General features: G+C 46.0%; 2 protein-coding genes across 11 annotated transcripts in view; one reads left to right on the plus strand and one right to left on the minus strand.

Moving 5' to 3' along the window:
- The window catches only part of FLVCR2 (FLVCR heme transporter 2), a 49,213-nt gene extending 38,846 nt beyond the window's left edge, over positions 1-10,367 (plus strand). For 2 of the 3 annotated variants that reach the window (XM_016122562.2, XM_036238723.1), the window contains 5 exons: positions 2,855-2,965; positions 4,144-4,249; positions 4,398-4,509; positions 5,085-5,140; positions 8,665-10,367. In XM_016122562.2, the coding sequence (XP_015978048.2) occupies positions 2,855-2,965; positions 4,144-4,249; positions 4,398-4,509; positions 5,085-5,140; positions 8,665-8,739 (460 nt within the window). In that variant the 3' untranslated portion in view covers positions 8,740-10,367. The other variant, XM_016122561.2, reaches the window with a different exon arrangement.
- Positions 10,368-12,300: 1,933 nt separating this feature from the next.
- On the minus strand, positions 12,301-20,724 carry ERG28 (ergosterol biosynthesis 28 homolog). Of its 8 annotated transcripts, none has more exons than XM_036238728.1 (6): positions 20,614-20,721; positions 18,643-18,736; positions 17,989-18,152; positions 15,539-15,629; positions 13,173-13,291; positions 12,301-13,055 (listed from the first exon to the last, which is right to left on the minus strand). In XM_036238728.1, the coding sequence occupies exons 3-6, from the start codon at positions 18,119-18,121 to the stop codon at positions 12,976-12,978; spliced, it is 423 nt and encodes a 140-aa protein (XP_036094621.1). In that variant the 5' UTR covers positions 18,122-18,152; positions 18,643-18,736; positions 20,614-20,721; the 3' UTR covers positions 12,301-12,975. The 8 variants fall into 8 exon arrangements, with proteins under 8 accessions (XP_036094621.1, XP_015978052.1, XP_015978050.1 ...); XM_016122566.2 differs by lacking the exon at positions 20,614-20,721 and adding an exon at positions 20,382-20,490; XM_016122564.2 differs by lacking the exon at positions 18,643-18,736 and having other exon boundaries at positions 20,614-20,724.
- Positions 20,725-20,847: the final 123 nt, after the last annotated feature.

Below are 20,847 nucleotides of genomic sequence, written 5' to 3' on the forward strand. Positions count from 1 at the left end.
CCACCTTCTGGGGATCTTAGGGACATTAGAAGATGCAAGGCCTAGCACAGTATCACCCCTCAAGTAGCTATGGAAGGGACAGATGGGGAGAAATGAAAACGAATGTGGAAAAACGTCAGCAGTTAGAAAGTTTGTGGAAACCCCAAAGAGTGGAGATGAGGGGCTGATTCCACTGGCCTGTTCCCATGGCTACCTCTTGGACCCCATAGGGTTAACCATGGTGCTCTGTGCTTACATTGATTTGGAGTGTATTACCTTGTAATTGCTTATACATTATTGGTAAGTACTGCGATGTTCTTTGAGTCTGAATGCCCAGTGCGTTTCTAAGAATACAGAGCAGTCTTTTTAAGATTTTAGTACATGTCAGGCTAATCCAAGATGCTTATTAAAAGTATAGATTCTTGGGGCCCATGCTCATGGATGCCAATTCAGTAGGGGACTCTGCATTTGTAGAAAACACACAATGCCTCAAATTAGTAGCAGGCTCAGAGAAAAGACTGGAGAACAGAAGCCCCAAATCCTTCCCTTCTTATTGCATTTTTTCAGTGCTCTGCATGCATTGGGTACTCAATTAATGCTGGCCACTGGTGTAGCTGCCAGGGTTGTCTGGCACTGGGGCAGGGCAGGATTCTGGGCTGCTTTGTTGAGGCCTCTGAAGTCCCCAGTGTCTGTAGGTGACAGACAGTGGCAGACCTGTTCTCTGTCATACAAACCCACTTCTGTGAGGCTCTGGTCAGACCAGGTTTCCCTCTGGCTGCTCTAGTCAAAGGCCAATTGAGGCCATCCCCAGAATGCGGCCGCCTGGCTGAACAGAATGAGGAACCTGGCTTAGTTTAATTAAATGCTGGTGGAGCTTGGCTGCCATCTCGTCTCTGTCATCCGTCAATTGCCTGCTTTAGCCAGACATGAGAGCAATGTGGACTGGCCATCCTCAAACCATGAACAGCACTGTCTCTGTTTCCAGGGCTTGCTCTGTGGCAGGAGAAGGAGGGATTGGAATGTCAGCCAAACTGGGACTTGGGCAACCAGATGATTTAGATGAAAATACAGTGAAAGGGCTAAGGAGGACACTTCAGAACCTAGAGGTCTCTGGTTCCTTAGCATCACTTGATGCCTAGGTCCTGCAGTCAGCATGAGACATTCTTCTCTCTGCACTACTACCCGGGCAGAGGAAGCTTGAGCAAACTTTATAAGCTGGTTATTTCCGTGCCAGTTCTTTCTTTCCTAAGGCTCCCAGATTTGTCCTCTGGCTTGGAGGCTGGAAATAGGGTGGTCAGATCTCGTCCTCTCAGGGACTATGGATAGTTTTTTTTAGATGGGTCAGTGGTTTAAGATGAAGCTATGCTTAAACAAATTTGGCAAAAGATGAGCATGTGGAGTCAGCGAGAGAGACTGGTGTCCATGAAGTTGCTTTCTGCCGGGTGGGTGGGACTAGATAAGGGGAGTGGGGTGGAGGAAGGGCGATGCTCCTCTGCCCTCAGCAGCTTTGAAGCCCCAGATAGGAGGGGCATCCTTCAGAGGCCCTGGCCTTGGGCTTTTCCAAAGCTGCAACCACATAGCATAGTAGTATTCCTGTGTGCAGCAGTAGGAAGAGCACAGGGTTCAAATCCTAGCTCCGGGTTCTAATCCCAGCATGCCACTTACCTAATGGGTGACATTGGACAAGTAACTTAACTGATCTGAGCCTCCGTTTCCTCACTTGTAAGATTAGGGGTAGTCTTACATTTCTTGCAGGGCTTTTATAAAGGTTGAATGAAATAATAAATACATGTAAAATGCTTAACAGAATTCCTGGCACCCAATAAATATAGCAGTTAGTTTGACACTACCAGAGTATATGTCTGCCGATGGCTCTACCGTGTTTCGGGCTTCAGGGGAGACGTGTGAAGCCTTTAAACTTTCATTGCCTGAGTCCTGATGTTATGGCAGGAGGGCAGAGAGGTGTTCAGAGCCAGTTCCTAACACTAAGTAGGAGAAGGAGAGGAATGAAGGCCCAAGTAGGAGTCAGGGCTAAGCAGAGTCCAGAGTGGTCACAGTGGGAGAAGTGTGTGCAGGGGCACGAGCAAGGAGAGCCTGAAACAAACAAGCATGTTGCTGATGGTCCTTCTGAGGCAACTGACAGAGGGAAATGTGACAGGGAAGTGGGTGGAGCTTTCCCACTTTGGCTCTGGGGTCAGGCACTTAGCTTAGGTCTGGAGAGTGTTCTCTCTTAGTTCCTGCTATCTGGAGCAGAGTAGTTCAGATCCAGCAGGAAAAGCCGTGCTGCACCTATGTGAGTGGCAACAGGAAGAACATAGAGATGACAGAGAATCTAAAAGTCAGATCACTTCTCAGCATTCGCATTGTCATACGGTCTTGGGGCAAAGCAGACTTGCAGAATTGGGTGGCTTCTGGGGTAATCTTGCATGCCATTGCCACCTGACCACAGCTGATGTTTGTCCTGTTTGCTTTTTTTTTTTTTTTTTTGGTGGGGGATAAGGAAAGGAAAGGGTCATGCCCTTCTTGCTGTGAGTAGGACATGACAAGTCAAAGAGCAGCTCGATATTGTTGTGAGTGTTCTGCGGGAGGAGAACACACATGCAGCAAGATGGCTTCATGCTCTCCTGGTCTTTGTATCAATAACCACGATGTAGTTAAATAGTTATCTGTGTGATCACTGGTTCGGTGTCCATCATCCTCATGGACAGAAAGTTCTATGAGAGCAGATGTCCCAGCTCACACTGTGGAGGGCTTGGCACACAGCAGGTGCCCGATAGATACTTGTAGAATGAATGAATGGATGAATGAATGAACAAGTGAACAAATGATCCTGTTTCGGAAGTGTATGATTCAACTTTTTTGTCTCTGCTTATAGGGAGACAACCCTGGTGGTCTATATCATGTCTCTGGTGGGCATGGTGGTATACACATTAACCTTGAACCTGGGACACCTGTGGATAGTGTTCATTACCGCTGGCACAATGGGGTAAGTTTCACCTCTTAACATGTTTAACTGGAAAGCACCATCGCATGGCCCCTAGAGCTGCCGACATCCTAGGAAACAATATTGATCCCTTTGCTGCCTTCTCACTGACTTCTGTGGAAATGTGGAAATGGTGCCCAGAGGTCTTGTTTATTTGTAGCACTTCAAAAAGGCCACCAGGTACTTCTAGGCCTATCCATGCTGTCGAGATGGAGCATGTTCTTCATAGACCTCTGGGAGGCTAGGAAACATTTAGAGTCATTTTTAGCTCTGCCTGGGACAACATGGGGTCACAGCAAATACTCAGGACTTGGAATCTGAAAGTCTGGGTCCTGATCTCAGTTCTGCTACTGACTGTTTATTAGACTGCAGGCATGTTACTTAACCACGCTGAGCCTCGGTCTCCTCGTCAGTGAAGGAATATGAGAGTGGCCTGTCTTGTAGAGTTGATGGAAAGATTGAGAGATGGCAGATATGAGAACAGTAAGAAGTGTGAGGCAGATGTAAGGAATTAGAATTGGAATTTTCCAGACTCGTTGTACGGGAAAATGTAGGAATCCGTACCCCTCCCACAGGGGTTTCTGCTCAGCTTCACCTCCCAATTATTTACTGTGGGTAATGTGTGTGTGTGTGTGTGTGTGTGTGTGTGCGCGCGCGCACGCGTGAGAGAGAGAGAGAGAGAGAAAGAGACAGAGCGAGACAGAGAGATAGAGATAGACAGAGAGACAGACAGATACTCAGTCCTTCTCAGCTGCGACTCAGGAGGAAATAGGACTTTGAGCTCTTCCTTCTGGGTCCCAGAGAGTCATGGAGATGCTGTTTAATACCCAGGGACTTTCCATTCCCACCACAGAGCCTGTGTGCCCATGACACAGACACTCTCAGCTGAGGGCTGAACGCTCCAGGCATCTCCACCCTGTCTGTAACTGATAGTTAGACGTAGGAGCAGGGGACCTCCAAAGGCTTCCCGAGTACAAAGCCTACATGGGAACTTCTTCCTGGCCTGCAGGGATCTCTCTGTCCTTGGTATGGTCACCTAGGGATGGCCTGATCATTCAAGGGCCTGTCATGTCTCGATGGGTAGAAACAAAACAGGAAAAGGAGTTCTAAGGGAAGAGGTGGGCTCTCCATTCTCATTCTGGAAGTTCTCCATTACCTTGTTTCTGTGATCTGACCTTCAGTTTCTTTATGACTGGCTATCTCCCACTGGGATTTGAGTTTGCTGTGGAGCTGACATATCCAGAATCAGAAGGCATGTCATCTGGCCTCCTCAATGTGTCTGCCCAGGTAGGTCTTATTTGATGGTGGCCCCATAGCACTGGCTGTTTGTTCCCTCCCCCACTTGGCTGGCGTAGGCATTGCATTATGGCAGCTCAGCTCTGTTGTGGGCTAGTTGGCTGCACCTTTGTTTCCAGTCTTCTTTTTACCTTTCCAGGTTTTCGGGATCATCTTCACCATCTCTCAGGGCCAGATTATCAACAACTATGGAACCATGCCCGGGAATATCTTTCTGTGTGTGTTCCTCACCCTCGGAGCAGGTCTCACTGGTGAGCGGGGCCTTAGGACAAGATGAGGCTTGGGCTGTTCATGGGCTTAGCCGATTTGGGACCCAGTGTCTTGATTGACTATACAGATTAGGGGTACACATGCAGGACAGCGGGGAGGGCTCACCAGGAAATCTGTTTGGGAGGCAGTACCATGTTTTGGTAGAATGAACATGGCCTTTGGAGACAAAAGACCTTGTTTGAATTCCAGACTCTGTACAGCTGGTTGACCTTAGGCAAACAGACCAAACTCTGGGAGCCTCTGGGATTTTCTTAATCTGAAAAAACTGGGGATTGTCGTGAGGTTTAGAACAATGTTTGCCAACTTCCTGGCAAATATGTGATCTATAAATGAAATCCAGTGTCTCCTTGGCTTCTGCCTCTGAGAGACAGCAGTGATTTCCAGGCTTTATCAAGTTGTGTGAAGATGCCCTTAGCTCCCGAGAATATCTGAAATAGGTGTGGGATATCTGCGACCCTTGGGAAAAAGAGAGCTCCCTCTCTTGGATGAACCTGACCATTGGTCTGCTTGATAACTCTGTGTCTCTTGCTCTTCCTTCTCAACCTCTCAACCTCAGCATTCATCAGGGCAGATCTCCGGAGGCAGAAAGCAAACAAAGAAACTCCTGACAATGTGAGTGTGTGGGAGCTTGCTGGGTCCCGGGCTGAGGATGGGTGGGGCAGTGGGACCTCTCCCATAGTAGGCTGGTTTTGTGGTGGCAGAGAGACCAGCTCAAATCTCACAAACATGGCACCCGGAGAGTTTGCTCAGTGCGTGCTTCAGCACTGCGTTTCTGCTGCTCTTTCCTGGCCTCTTTCCCAGCTCCTTCTCCGTCCTCCCTGCTCTGGTCCTCAGAGCATGTCACTATTGTCACTGTCTGATGAGCACTCACCCCTTGGTCCTGAGGCCCTGGTTCCACTGCTTTCAGCTCGAGTCAGTGGCTGGGGAGGAAAGGTGGGAGGCTGAGCCAACCATTCTGTCGTGGTGGTGGTGGCCCCAAGGCAGTGGCTCTCCTGGCATGTGACAGCCCCGTAGACAGTGCCATGGGGATGGAAGAACTGGAGCCAGTGGATTGCTAGTAGGGCTCAGCAAGAACAAGCCAGGAAGTGGAGCTGACGGTGGTAGAAGGGGACAGAAGCAGGACTACGATCTAGAACAGAGAGGTGTTTCCCTCCTGCTCTAATCAGCTGGGGACCATTTTAACCAAAATGTTAGTCAAATCTGAGACAGAATGAAAGGAGTTTCAGATCGGAGGAGTAAAAGGGGGATATTTCTTAAAAACAAAACAAAACAAAACAAAACCCAAACCCGAAATTTAAAAATACGGAAAACTGTACAAAATTTTAAAATCACCCTGTAATACTGTCATCTAGAGGTGAGATGCCACTTTTTGCATTGACTCATACTTGTCCATATCCACATATATCCGTGTGTGTGTGTGTGTGTGTGTGTGTGTAGTTTTAAAAACTGGAATCTTGTTTGATTTGCCTTTTTACTTGTTGTGAACACTTTATCAGCTCATTAGTCTTTTGCAACCTGTCTTCAATGACTGCACCGTGTTCTTTTGTGTGAGTAAACCGTGATTTAATGGTTTTCCTCTCCGTGGATATTCAGGTTGTTTTTGATTGCTGTCTTAAACCACACTGTGATTAACGTTCTGGAAGCCAAATCTTCCAAAGCACAGTATTTCCTTTAGCAATGCATCATCAGTGGTCATGTACCTTTTTAAGACCGATATGTTGCTAAACTGTCCTCCAAGAAGGTGCTATCAATACTACACATTTATATTGATAGAACAGTGTATGAGTGTCAACACCGCATTTATCATTTTGAAAAATCGTTGCCAATTTTCTAAGGCAAAAATGGTATATGAAGAGGTATATGAAGTATTTTAAAAGTATGAATTTGGCACATAGATGGTAATCTTTAGTTCTTTACTGTTTGTCTTCTGATTTCATGCTCTAGAGTTGGCAGCAGCAGAGAGCCTGTGGAGGGAGGAGCTGGGATAGGAAATTCACTGGGGATCGAGGGAAAGCCTTAGGGCAGGACCACTGTTCTGCAGACTGGCGGAGGGCCTCAGCATGGCCAACTGGGAGGTGGGCTTCCCCCTGCGCCGTGCGCAAGGAGACATGATGCCCTGCAAACCTTTGGTGAATATGTAGTGAGCCTGGGAAAAGGTGCCTGTACTAAATCAGGGTAGATTTCTTGTGAAGGAGTTTCAGTTTGGAATGTGATGTACTGCGTCAAGTGATAGGAGATTTTGCTGTGTTTACTTTATAATCTGTGTTTACATTGGCAGACATAGGCAAACAAGAAGTAAAGGTTACCTATAACCCTAGAGATAACCTAGTGACATTTAGTCCCCTTTTCCATGTTTTCTGTGGCTATGCTCACGCACATTTGGTTTGCTACTGCTTGTTTACATCATACAGCTTGACAATGTTTCAACATCGTTAAGTCCTACTACCTCATATTTACATATATATATTTCCCTTTTCCCTTGTTGAAATTTAGGTTGTTCCAATATTTCACCATTTTTGCAGCCAGATCCTTGTGCACATAGACCGGTTTTGTTGGCTCTGCCACTTTCTGTATGGAGTATGGGAAATAGTACCGGTAGGAGTGGGAGACAAGTCTAGCGATGGTTCTCAACTGTCCGTGTCCCTGGATAACTTGCTATGTGTCTCTGGAGCTCACTTGGACCTGGGGCATCTTGGTATTATGGGGAGGTCAGAGTCATGCTGGGCCGACACCCAAGGAAGCCAGGGATGTCACAGAGCATCCCTTCTCTGGAGCCTGGCATTGCGTACCCCATGGCTGTCATTGTGAGACCTGCACATTAGTGCACAAATTCTTTATCAGAGCCAGGGGAACACAGGGCACACAGCAGATCTGGCCGGAGCTGCTCTTTCTAATCAGTGAGGTGTAGAGTTTTGGTAAAAAGAGACAGAACTTCTGGGATGAGGATGACAATTGACTTTGACTATGAAACCTTGGTTTGGGTTTCTGTTTTTCTTCTAGTTGGTAGTGCTCAGCCGCAGAGACAGTGGTTGTGCTTCCGTTCTCATTAACCTGTGCTTCTGACTGTGATTTCAAGGTGAAGGCTCTGGAGGAGGCAGGAATGTGTATGTGTGCGTGTGTGTGTGCGTGCATGTGTGTGCGTGCGCATGTGCCAGAGAGACAGCCTGCCTGATTGACTTAAGCTGCCTGAATGAAGGCTTTTCGTGACTGAGGCTGACCTGCTGCCAAAGTTAGCAGGATGAGAACAGGAAGTCGAAGGTGTTGCCATTGCCATGGACTGGCCGACACACTGCCTGGGGGAAGCTCCATTTGTCCAATTGACAGAGGTCTCTAGCTTGGCCCTGCACGTGTTCCTCCAACCCAGAAGCAGTGCTGTGCCCAAGGCCCTTTCCTGACTAGTTGAACCCAGAGCTAAGAAGCAAAGTGCTTCTTAAAACAGCAAATGCCCAAGGTGACAGTATGTACCTAGTGGCCCCACAGGATAATTTCTAGGCCATGTTTAATTGTAAACCCACCTAACAAGTGCAACCCAGGAGACTCTTCTAATCCTGTGCCATCTCTCATCAAGAAAGCCGAAGCCGAAATGACCCAAAGTCTCTTTTTCTCTGTATAAAGTATAGGCATTGAGTTTATATATGCAATTATGTATCCTGCCTTTATAAAAACTCATTGTTGTATCCATTCCACGCACATTATAATAATATTCCTTATCCTAGGGGTTGCCTCCAAAGGGAGGCAGTCAGAAATTCTGAGGGAGTTGCAGACCTGGCACTTTGGATGGCTACTTGATGGTCAGTCCAGGTGACTTTTAGGCTGTCATTCCAGGGAGGGAATGTGAGCGGACAACAGTGGCACTTGGAGTGGGGTGATTTGTGGTGACTGTGGCATCACAAGAAAGCGGGCCTTTTTGGTTTTTCCTTTGAAGCCACTGTGATGCTGTGTGTGTGTGTTTCGGGAGCACACTTGGGCCAGGGGCTGTTTACTTTTCTCGTTCCCTTTGCTCTTGAAGATGCTGGGTGGCCTCTGGCTCTTGTTTTTCCCACTGATTACAGAGTCACTGAGAGGCAGTTGCTCCAGCAAGGGCGGAGTCCTATGCCCCTTCACTCAAAGGGCTGCCTGCTTGTTTTGCCTCATAGAAACTCCAGGAGGAGGAAGAGGAGGAGAGCAACACCAGCAAAGCACCCACCACTGTATCCGAGGAGCATCTCTGAGCGAAAAAGGTGGTTGCGACTCAGGGAACATGGGAGGACATCTCCTACTTCTTCAGTCAGCACAGCTCTCGCTACCACAAAGGTCTTTGCTGGAGCAGCTTTTGGAGGGAACTGGCTGGAATATTTGCGGCTTGGATGGCAATGCCTATGCCTCCTGGAACCCACTCAAGAGCTTCCAGGGTCTAGTTGGGGAAAATCGTGCCTTTCACCAAATGCAGAGTCGATCCCCGCCCCCTCCCCTTTTAGAGTCTGGGAGCTGGTGTTGGGAGAGGCTGGTGAGTGGTGGAGTCAGTCCTGGCTTGGCACTCTGCCTTCCCTCTTCACATCCATCCCTCACGGAGCAAGCCTGCGAATTATCACGGAGAGAAAACTTATTCAGGATATTAACTTTTTCTAGGGTCTTAAGACCCTTAGGAGCTCAGTTCTGAGGAGCAGCTGCTGTTCTGGACAAGGGTCCTTCGTGGGTCATCAGACTGACTGCTAAGGTTCTGTGGGAGAGAAAGTACCATCAGAACAAGCAAGCTCCATCAGAACAAAGCTATCAGTACTCTGGGCCTAGGTTCTCCTGGCCTAATGTTGGGGTCTGTCTCCAAACCCTCCTTCCTAAGAAGAGCTAATGAAACCAAACATCAATAAACTTGAAGAAAACTTTGTGGTGGTCATGAGGGAGAAACTGATGTGGGAGAGGTAGCTGCCTAGGTGTGTGGGGGTGCTGGGGGCTACGTTCTGAAAGTCCGTGAAGGCCTGTGTTTGGCAACTCTGGTACTTGATCAGGGAATGGGAGGTTCTTTTCTACAGAAGAAGTCATTGTCCAGGGACTTGTGTGTGTGTGTCCCCTCTGCCTTCATCTGGACACTGCCTTGAAAAACTGTCATTGGCCTAAGTATTTGTTTTCTCTGGAGAGAGGGAAATGCCAGGCAACTTCCTGTAACCTTCACTGAAAACTAACTTTGAATCATCCCACCCGGAGGAATCCGAAGCTGCTTCTGAGCAATGAGAGGACAGGGGCCAAAGGAAAGGGGCCCTGGAAATGGAAATTGAGTGGTCTTCTTGAATTAAGTGTACCCCACCTCTGGTGGGGGGACGGTATTTGCACACCCACCCCCTTCTAGCAATAATCTTTTATCAGATTCCCTTTAAACCAATCCAAGCTGACATTCTTTCTCCTGCCTAACCTGTTGCCTAGCTCCACTCCTGAAAATAAGACATTTTGGTGATTTCTCCTTGAGCAGCTGCAATCACAACCCCTGTGCTGTTTTGCTGTAGCCACTGCCCTGGACTCGGCATCTCGGAGCAGCCTATGCTGGCAGCAGCACTGGGGTGCTTGGGTCAGAGGTCTGCGTGTGTGAGTGTGTGCGCGCGCGCGTGTGCGCATGTGCGCGCGTGCGTGCATACACTCTGTACATAACAAAAGAAGTTCACACTTAAGGTGTCAGGTTGGGGGGTGAGGAGTGGAAGAGAGGTGGAGAGAAAGTGTGCCTTTTTGATGAGGAAGTTGTTTACTCTTCAGCCCCTTCAAATGTATTAACAAAATGTTTACTGCATCCACTGCTTTATTTTAAAAATGTGATTTGTATTTCCTATTTGTACACCAAATGTTTTAAGGCAATAAAAGATTGTCCAAGTGGTCTGCCTTGCCATTTGATGGGGCAGGGATGGCTTTTGGTAGTCCCCATGACATTAGGACTGTGACTAAGGTGTGGGGAAGGGCTGGAGGGGTGGAGGGTGAGGGCTGGAGGGGTAGGCCTTCCACGGGCGCGGTCCTCTATTTACACAGATGTTACTATCCTGGTGGGTTATTTTTAAAAGATGAGGCTGTAAAGGTTGCTGTTGGCCTACGCGGGAGACTACAACTCAACGTCCAGTGCAGGACCTTGACCGCTTTCCATCCTGTGTACACATGTAGGTCCGCCTGAGTGTGACTGCTGCTGAGAGCGCCCACTGTCGTATCAGGCTCTGCCTCAAACGATGGCTGAAGTGTTTGTTCTACAATCACTGTAACCACACAGACTTAATTTTTAAAGATTTTTCTTGGATTCAAACCAGGCTTTGACTAGTATAATGGCATCGTGACTCATTGCGCTGGGGAGCGGCTGCAAAAACAGGCGAAGCTTCGCTCGCTGCCTGCCGTTCACTGCTGTGCAGCCAGCCCGGTTCTTAACTGGCCACAGACTGCTACTGGTCTGTGGCCTGGGGTTTGGGGACCCCTGCTCTACATCATCTCTGGGTCCTTTGGGATTTTTGTCTTTATCTGGAATCACATTTCTATGATGCATGCCTAGAGAATCCAAGTCATCTTATGCTTGCATTCACCTTTCTTGGGTTCCATGTGGCTCTCCATTCAAATGTTACCTAAGATCACTGCTTTTCTTCCTGCTTCCTTATAGTAGTTGGTAAGGGAAAGACAGTTCTCAGCACTGGGCTATTTTTCTAGATGTAGTATTGTGGGGATGTGAGTGGAATTGCTACAACCACTTCTAGCACCATAAATGAAGCCAACCTGAGGATGATGCCAACACAGGCAGACAGAGCCAAAAGAATTACAGAGAAATGGAGCTGAGTCTTGATCAAACCATTCCTGAAGCCTAAATTCTCTTAATGTTCCCATTTTATGAGGCAATGTTATCTTTACTACTTATGCTAGTTTTAGATTTTGTTTCTTCCACCTAGAGAGCTTTAACTGATGATTTCCAGTGCCTTTAAGTATAAATCTCAAGCTCCTATCCTGCCCTTACCAGTCCGCTGCCTTTCTTTCTGGCCTATCTCCGACCTTCCACTTCTTAACTTCATACTGTAGTTACATTGATCCTTGTGCTGAACAAGACTGATCCTGCCTTCCAGATGCTGCTCCCTCTGCCCTGAATACCTGCTGTGTATGATACCAGGGCATTTAAGTCTCAACTAAAATCTTATTTCCTACTTCCTGGTGGCGTAAGTTATGCATTCCCCTTCCCTTCTTTACTATAATACTTGTTTTCTAGATTTCTTATCACTGTCTGAGTTGTCTTTCACTTGTTTGCTTATCATGTTTCCTTGACTATTAGGTAAGGGCCATGGGAGCAGGGTCATTGCCTGGGTCATTCATTGCTCTTCCCAAGTGTCTGGCATAGAGCAGGTGTTCATTAAACACTTTTTTAGATAATGAATGGGCTCTAAAGTGCTGTGGGAGGGCCGCTGTCTGCTCTAGGACATTGTCCTTGGGGTTCAGGTTCTTTTCATTGTCATGCAACTGTTTCTTCTATGCTGCCCCCACCCCCTTTTTTTCTGTCTCTGCTTTTACGAGAATCTGTTTCTTAGGAAGAAAACAAGAAAGGGTCCTGACTACTCAGTTGTGAACCTAGAATCTTAAGGTGGAGAAGGAGAGGAGGAAGATTTGACTTCAAGGGAAATGAACAAGTGACAAGGACCTGGAGGCAGCCAGGCCTGCCTGGGTTTTGAGCTATCCTATTTACTAGGGTGTATTTGATCAGCGAAAAGCTGTGATTTTCCTGTGTCAAATCTGAGGCTCGGAGGAGGGTGTGCGCGCTCTTGGCTTGAGGGAGGGCAGAGTACAAGGACTAATCAGAGCAGAAGTTTTTCAATTTATTTCAAAATTTGTTATGCAAATACAGCTGACCAAAAGGTCTAAAAACAGCCCAGACTCTTCCAACCCTGATCCACCTGCAGTTACAAGGATTAAGCCACGCTCACTCACAGGGGAGCCTTTCTTAGAAGAATCACCTGTACCTTGGGTGGCTCAGAGTCTTGGGTCCAGTAGCAGACAGGAGCCCAGCATGGGTGGACAACCCCTTGAAGCAGCCCTTGGTGGCAGCTGCTCTGGGTGAGGCAGCAGTTTTAAATTTCGCAGTCCACATGTTCCCATCACACAAGTCAAATCACGGGATGGAAGTAAAAGGAAAAAAAGCAGAAGGCTGGAGAAGAGATCCTGGAAGAGGGCGCAGGTAGGGGAAGGGCACACAGTGGGCTTCTGAGGTGCTGACAATTTCTTGATCTGGATGGAGGGACAGAGTAGTCACTTTAAAATAATTCTTTTAATTTTACATACATATACTTTCCTGTATGTGTTATATCTTAAAAAATTTTAAAAGTAAAAAAACCTAAAACCAAAAGTAAAAGGCAAGTAGTGGATAAGGTGGCTAATGATGGAGCAGAAAAGGAGAAACTAAAGCGCAGAGAGGATGAAGAGATAGGACAGCAAAGATGGAAGACGACGTCTTGGAGGTGGTAATGCTGGCCTCAGTTTCTCTTCTTCTGTCTGGATCCTGGTTCAACTTCTAGGTACTGGAATCCAACTAGCATACCCAGGATTGAGGAACCTTAAATACAGAGAACAGGTTAGTGGCTGACAGAAGCACAGCCTTCTCTTGTGTCCCTTGTATGTGTTAGGGCTGGGACAGTTCCCACGGGAGGCCAGCAGGGGGCTGCATGCTTACTTGCTACCATCAGGGGCGCCAGGACGGTGACTGTGGGAGCTGCAGTCCCAAAGACAAACAATTCGGAGAGGAAATGCCCCAGGGCGAGGAAGAAGGTGCAGAGTGTGATGTGGTAGAGCCTGCAAGGGGGCAGACAGAAATGGACACTGAAGCACTGCTTGTTCTGTGCAGAGGAAAAGTCGTGGTCGGACATAGTACACACAAATAACAACCCTGGAAATGACTATGGCTAGAGGAAAAAGAGACTTGGTCCTGAGAAAGACAAGGCTGCTTGATCACATCCATTTATTCTCTACTAGGGCAAAACTGAAGGTTTCGACTTCCAAACTCTGAGGAGAACGGTTCAGGCACCCTCAGTGGATCTCCACGTCTTAGCAAGGGGATGAAGCCAGCTATATAGCAAAGCAGTATCTGGATTACGGCAATCCCATGAGGTGTAGACAATTTTGGATCAACCACGCTTACACATTCCGCTTATTCACAATGGCTTGGCTCTGTAGTCAGAACCCACCTGGCAGGTGTTTGGCCAGGATCTGCCCAGTGCCCCTATGATAGATGCCATAGAATAGAGGGCTTGAATGGGAGAATGAGCAGCAAGAACCTCTTGGGGGCTTTCAGATGTTATCGCAATGTGGGCTGGTTATTTTGTGTCTTATCCGAGGAAGAACATGGTGATAACCTCATGAGAAGAGAACTTTTTCCTCAGCTTTGACAAAGAGATGGAGAACAGACAGGTTACAGGATGATCGACCATTTGGATTACTGATATTTTTTTTAACTGAAAAACTTTAAATTATGAAATACTCCAAACATGCAAAAAAAAAAATTAGAGATAATAGGATACGATAATTTACTCATGTGCAACCAATACCCTGCTCCATCAAACCGGGACATTTTGACATTTTTGCTTTAGATACTTTTTCTAAGAAATAAAATATTGTAGATATCGGTTAAAGCATCCTGTGCATTCTTATCCCACCCTGATCCCATTCTCCTGGCCCCCCGCCACCCCAGAAGGAACCAATATCTTAAATTTCATTTTTATCATTCTTGTGCATATTTATATTAAATCCCATTTAATAAATATGTACACATGGGAGTTGACGTTGAGTTTCCAGTTAGGGAGATAACAGAATCAAAGCGTACATCAGAAGTGCATGGACAAAAGTCCCAGGCTAAAAAGAGGCTGGAAACAGACATCAGCATTTGCTGCTGTCCTGTATTTGGAGAAGGGGAAATGAATAAGTAATAGAGGTAAAGACAAGTCTGACTTGTTTTTGCTTATTCCTAAAGCAAACAAAAGATACACCCCTTGCAGCTATCAGCGATTTTCATGACAAAGCTCTTTAAAATGATTCCATCCTTATTCCTTCCCAGTCACCCTGAGAGGTAGAACAGATATACTAGTTTCATTTTATACATGAAGAGACTGAGATGCAGAGAAGGTATATAATGAACTTGCTGTTAATAAAAAACTGAAACCAGAGTCCATTCTCGTTTTCATTCTCAGGCCTCAGGCTGTTTCCACTTAACCACATTGTTTCCAAAAATATGTCAATCTGGAACAAGTAAACCACAGTTTCAAGTTAAAAAAAAAAAAAAAAAAAAAAAACAACAAAATTTGGGGAGATAGCAGGGCGGATAGCCCTGCTTCAAATCCCATTTGAGTCAGTCTACCTCAGTTTAAATTAATTGGGTCTCTTAATGTGTAGATCTGCGAAATCAGGAATGAAAATCACTATCTCCTGGGGCTGCTAGGAGGAAGCTTAATCAAGGTCACATAGACAGAGCTCTTGGTACAAAAGGAGGGGCCCAGTAAATATCATTACCTCCCCTCCTCCCCTCTAGATAAGACAAATATTTTAGTGCGAAGTTGGTGTTTTGCTGGCTTCATCCACTGACTGACCTGAGCAAACTGCACCTTGATTGTGGTGATGACTATAGTTGGGAACAAGGCTTGAGCCCCATCCAGTGACCAGCACCAGTTACAGCATTCTCTAGACTAGAGACTAGGATTGTCTGCAATTGTTCCACACTAGTCTATTTGAATACCCTAGAGAGGCAGAATATAGAGGAGTCCTGGGTTCTCTTTCACCCTCCTCTGCATAAACATACAGCAATTACTTGTGGGTTCCTTTTTTAATGGATTATGATTTCTGATCATTCCTGCTGAAGGAAGAATGTGAGAATAAGGTAGGCCTAACAGATATTTAAAGGTTAACGGAACCAGTTAACCTTTTGGTATCTATATTCTAGGCTAATATGTATCAAAAATAACAGGTCTCCCAGGGGAAGACCACAGTGGGTATGCTTAGCACCTGATTTCCAACCAAAGTTCTGCTAAAGCTCTTCCTTCCCTTACATACGTCTTGTTGTGGATGTCAATGGCACAGAGGAAGCGAATCACTGATGAAAGTAGTGTCCAGATCCCAAAGGTCCGAGCTTGGAGGCCATTCACTATGTAACAGAAAAAAGAAAGTGTGTTGAGAAAGGGAAGGTTAGGGTCCCCTCCAAACTCTTCCTACTTCACTGGGGCTTCCGGGAAGGCAGGAAGCCGAGCCTGAACTATCTTTGGCTGGGCAGAGTGGAGGGTCTGGTGCTGCTCATGGGAACTAGCAGGAACGGAAGGAATTCCAAAATGAGAACTGCTCAGCCCCTCTTCAAATGCCTACAGCTGGGTAGGGGAGTTCTAAGAGTGGAAACAAAGAGCCCACTTGGGCAAATAATTCCTGGATGTAGTAGCTTATACCTCTGCCCTGGAAGCTGCTCTGGTGTTGGTGAAGCCTAGCGTACCTGGATCAGGACAGGTTTGGAGGAAAGTCATAGAGAGTGGTCCGGCAATACAGGATGCCTGGGAAGTCAGTAGACTCTTAAGGCTGTTGTGGGAGAGAACTCAGAATACTGGGACCTATCTTGACGCTCACCTGTCTTAAAGACCTAAGTCCCTGGGCCTTCTCTTGAATCCAGATCTACATTATTCGAACAAAGCCCAAACCAGGCTGGTTTCCTATACACATGGTAGTGGAACAAAGGGCTGTTTCTTTAGTGTTTGCTGAGGCCACCCTGCTCTGTTGGTGGCTTTGTTCTGACTCTGCTGCAGTAGATGTCTTATCCTGAAAGTAAGGATGGTAATCCACCATAACAGTGGTTCTTGAACCTGGGCATTTAGTAGGTCAATGGAAAACGTTTTATAAAAGTACCAAGATCTGGGTACAAGACTAATTAAATGATTCTCTCTGGAGGTGGACCCTGGGCATAAGTATTTTCTGAAAATCCTCTCCCTTGGTGATTGTAATGTACGGCCACTGATTTAAGGCATTCAGTGGTTGGAATGCAAAAATAGTAACAGCAAAGATACTACTTTTGCTGGTCTATTGAGCAATCTCAAGGGACACAACTGAAAACTGAAGTTTATTTGGGTTTTAAGGATTCTCCGGCCTTTGGAAAACCAGAGTGATATCAATTTCAAGACCTGATGACCTTTGTATAGTAGTAAGGTGAGAAAAAATCATGGATGCCAACCAAATATCTAGCGGTTAGCTCTAGTGGGTTACGTCATTTATAAATCAATTTGATAGCTCTTCTGTTGAAAAAATGACGGAAATTTCTGTAGTTAGAGAGATACAAAAGTGGAATATTTCACCAACCCTAACCAGATGAGGCATCAGGTGAAATTCTATTGCTATGATCAGCAGAATACCATGACAGCCCCCGCATCACCAAGGAGGAAGCAGTCTCTACTTCTGAGCTGGATACAGACAGACAGATACCACACATACTACTTTTGCTCAGCTCTACTGTCCTTCAGAAAGTCACATGACCCCTGGGCTTTGCTGTCTCAACTTAAATTCAAAGGGCAAGATCAGATAACCTCTAAAATCCTGTGAATCTAGACAGGATTCCTGGACCATGTGAGGGCAGTGTTTGAGGGTGAAAGTGGAACTGCCCTGCTCTCTCTTCTAGGTCCTTTACTCCTACTGTATTCCAGCTTTGTTCAAAATGAGCCTTAGCCTATTTAGTTTCATTTATACCCAGATGTTACAGAAAATGAGCTAGGTCAGAGCCTGAATCTGGGTTAGCTATAAATGTGACACAGAATTGTCAGCTGCTGTGAAACGCTGCTGCAGCTCAAGCTACCCCACGCATCAATGCAAGGAAGCACTCTGAGCAGAGAGGCTCAGGAAACTGGGAAAGGCAACCATGGGCCTTACGAAGTTTCATTTTGGAAGACCAACCTGGAGCGATCTTGGATGTCTTCTCAGGGACTATGTCATCTTTTGGGAAGACTTTAGATTAGTTACACTCCATCTGCAACATGGAATGTAGCTACTTATCCCTTGACCTGATTTCTGAGGAGGGTTGAGATAACCTGAAAAGCTTCTTTATGGCTTTCAAGAGGGGGCATCAAAGAGTCACCAAGTAACTCTCTTTCTTCATTTGTCCTTGTAATGCTCTTAATTAATTAATTAATTAATTAACAGACTAATTGCCTAGGACAGTGTAAAATGAATAAAAGGTATTTAGAAAATCTTTGGGGGAAAAAAGGGCCAAGTACTATTCACAAACTCCATTACTCTAGCGGCTTCCAAAGGCTAGAGTAGGCAGCAAAGGAATCACCTGGAAAGTTATTAAAAAATAGATTTCTAGACCCCATCTAGGGGGTGAAAGTTTCAGTAAATAGTTTAAGAGAGGGAAATGGGCACCTGTGCATTGTTTGTTTGTTTGTATGTTTCCTAGGTTATCCTGATGTACAGCCTAGTGTGGGCACCACAATTTATGCCACTCCTGCAAAGGATGCAGTTCTTTGACTTCTTACCCAGGTCTGGCTTGCCGGTGTAGAGCTTTTCATAGAGAAAGGTGTGGTCTCGGAAGCTCTGCAGTGTGTTCCCCATGGCTACGATGGACACCACAACCAGCCAGCTTCGTAACACATTCAGAAAACGGCTCATGACTCTCCTCTAATCTGAGAGGGTTTCTTGTCTTAGTAAAAAGGCAAAGGACATGAGATAACAAATACTTCAACCATTAGCGCTCTCACCTCAGTACTTACTTAACCTGTGTCCCACTCATGAGAGCTGTACTAAGCTTTTTTGATCAATCACTTCATAATTCCCTCTGCTAATTCCCCTAGGTTCATCCATCCCCAGTTATCTTACACAGGGTTAGATAATACTCTTACACAGGGTTAGCACTCTGCTTTTGAAAATTTGCCTTCAGCCAAAGTATGCTGACCTTTTTCAGGATGAGAAAAGCTAAATAATGCAGTGGGTAGAAATGACAAACCCAGCAGAAAAACTGGAGAGAAGAAAGAGAGCAGAAGAAGAGCTGTAAAAATATTATTATGAAGAAAGTAGATTTATGTGTAAGACTTGCAGAATCTGGTCATACTAGTCATGGTGAATCGGCAGTATATTTCCAGTAAGTGGCACAGTACTTTTCTTTATCTTGAAAAATGTTTTCAAAATATTACCTTACATCAGAACTCTTCTCTTGGCTATAATCAGTCCTCTTACACCTTTTACTTCTCTCGTGGTTTCTCAAGTCGTTCTTTGTAATACAAGTGGCTGAAATGTGATGATAAACCTGCTAAGAGATACCTGCCAGGCTATCCAAGTGCACACTTGAGTGGAACCTATGGTGTGGAGGGGGGGGGCAATATTTACATCCTTAGGTTTTTGTCTACGCTGGCTCTCAGGTATACCATGCTCTCTGAACTAGAATAATCTAAAAGTTAAAAATCGATAAACTGTTGTGACTTGAGAACTAGTACGCAATTATATGGGGAAGGAAATAGCAATGTTGGCATTGGGATGCAAGATAAATTGTAATAGCTAATAATTATTGGGCACTTGTATGTGCCATGCACTGAGAGAAGCACCTAACATATATTGTAGGTGCTATTAATATTTCCATTTTACAGATTAGGGTTGGCACAGACAAGTTAAGTGATTTGATTGAGGTAACACAGCTAGTATATGGCAGAGCTGAGATATAAAGCATAGTCTGTTGGATTCTGCAATACCGCCTCACTGTTTTCAGAATAGTTTGATGAAGTTTCCATTTTTGAGGAAGACAGTCAAGTTGTAAGGAAAATACACTTAGGTTATGTACTTTTCTTTAAAAAACCGCTTAGATCAACCCTTGCTGAGCACTGATTTCAATCAGCCTGACTTAAATAAAACCAATATGGATAAAGAATCTAATGATGGCATTACTTCTTCCCATCTTTATTATGTTTTTTTTTGGGGGGGGGCACGGTTTATACATTGTCAGATTAACTTCTTGGGGTTGACACAGTGACAACTTATCAGGCTTCCTTTGACACTCCGGCAGTGGATGTATGGTCCTACACACTACCCAGATGAAACAGATGTTAAAGTCAGCCATGGCTCAAGACAGTGTAAAGCACCAAAACAACAAACAAAAAAGAGCTGGGAGGAAGGATGAATGGATAAATCCCTCGAGGAAAGGTGGATCACAACAGTGAACTTTGTCAAAGTCCAAAGAGAATAGGACTTTACTGGACATCACTGGCAGTTACAGCCTGGGCCAGGTTGCCCCATATCCTCCCTCATCAGGACTCAGGTTCTCTCTTCCCAGGGTCAGAAAAGCTGCATAGATGTCCCCTCTTTTTGACAGAACTGATGCCTTCCATTTCACAGCTCTTAGAAATCCCAGTTGATAGCTGATGAGGGCGGAGCCTGAGCATTTTCCCGAACTGCTCTATCAGTCCCCCAAACCCATTTCCCTAAAGCTGAGGGCCTTCTAGAATATGCAACATCTAGTCTCAAATTTTGCCCTGGCCCAGCCCAGCAAAGATGTGGTGTTAAAACTTGAGCTGGGAGAAAGGCATTCCTATCCTGCTCCTACCAATTAGTAGCTGTGTGACCCTGGGCAAATCATTTACACTTGACAGCCTAGGTTTTCTTACTTGCAAATTGGAGATTTAAAAAATAAGTCTCTCAAGGGTTTTTCTAAGAACTACAGGAGAAAGTGAAGGTTCCTTGCACCGTGCTAGGCTCGTAGTGGTCGCTCATTCGTTCATCCATTCATTCGTTCCCCTAACCTATCAAGCGTTCATTTTCTTAGCTCTTCCTTCTCATGGTCTCTCGAATCCCTTTTCTTCCAAAAGGCTACATCGCGCTGGATACTCTCAATCAGATACCACATAGACACCTACATCCTTCTTCTCCTCCATATTCTCCTTACCTGGCGACTGGTACACAGCGCAGCAGCACCAACAGCGAAGACACTACCGCAAGACAGCTCTAGCTAGAAGTCTACCTGAGCCATTTGTTCCCGCCCCTCCCTCATTCGGCTTCAGGATTGGGCCGTTTCCCTCAGTCCTCTCTCTGATTGGCTGTCCTGGTTCTGCTCAAGCAGGAGATGGTGCGTGAACCCCTTTACTGCCAATCATCGGTTGCTCTTGCCCAAGTCTCACCCCCCGTACGCCGGTCACGTAGTGAATCCGCTTGTCCAGTGTGGCGGAAGACCTCAGGGCTTGGAGGCAACCCTTTAGGGGCGGAGGGCAAAAAAAAAAAAAAAAAAAAAAAAAAGGCGGAAAACCGAAGTCAAGATTCTTCTTCTGAGAGCGGGTTCCGAGCCCGGGCTGCGCGGCGGTGACGACATCCGTCCGCGCCCGGAGTCGAGCGTTGTCAGCGCGGGGTAGCGGGCG

The sequence above is a fragment of the Rousettus aegyptiacus genome, unplaced genomic scaffold, assembly GCF_014176215.1.
Source record: "Rousettus aegyptiacus isolate mRouAeg1 unplaced genomic scaffold, mRouAeg1.p scaffold_m13_p_3, whole genome shotgun sequence".
NCBI lineage: Eukaryota > Metazoa > Chordata > Mammalia > Chiroptera > Pteropodidae > Rousettus > Rousettus aegyptiacus.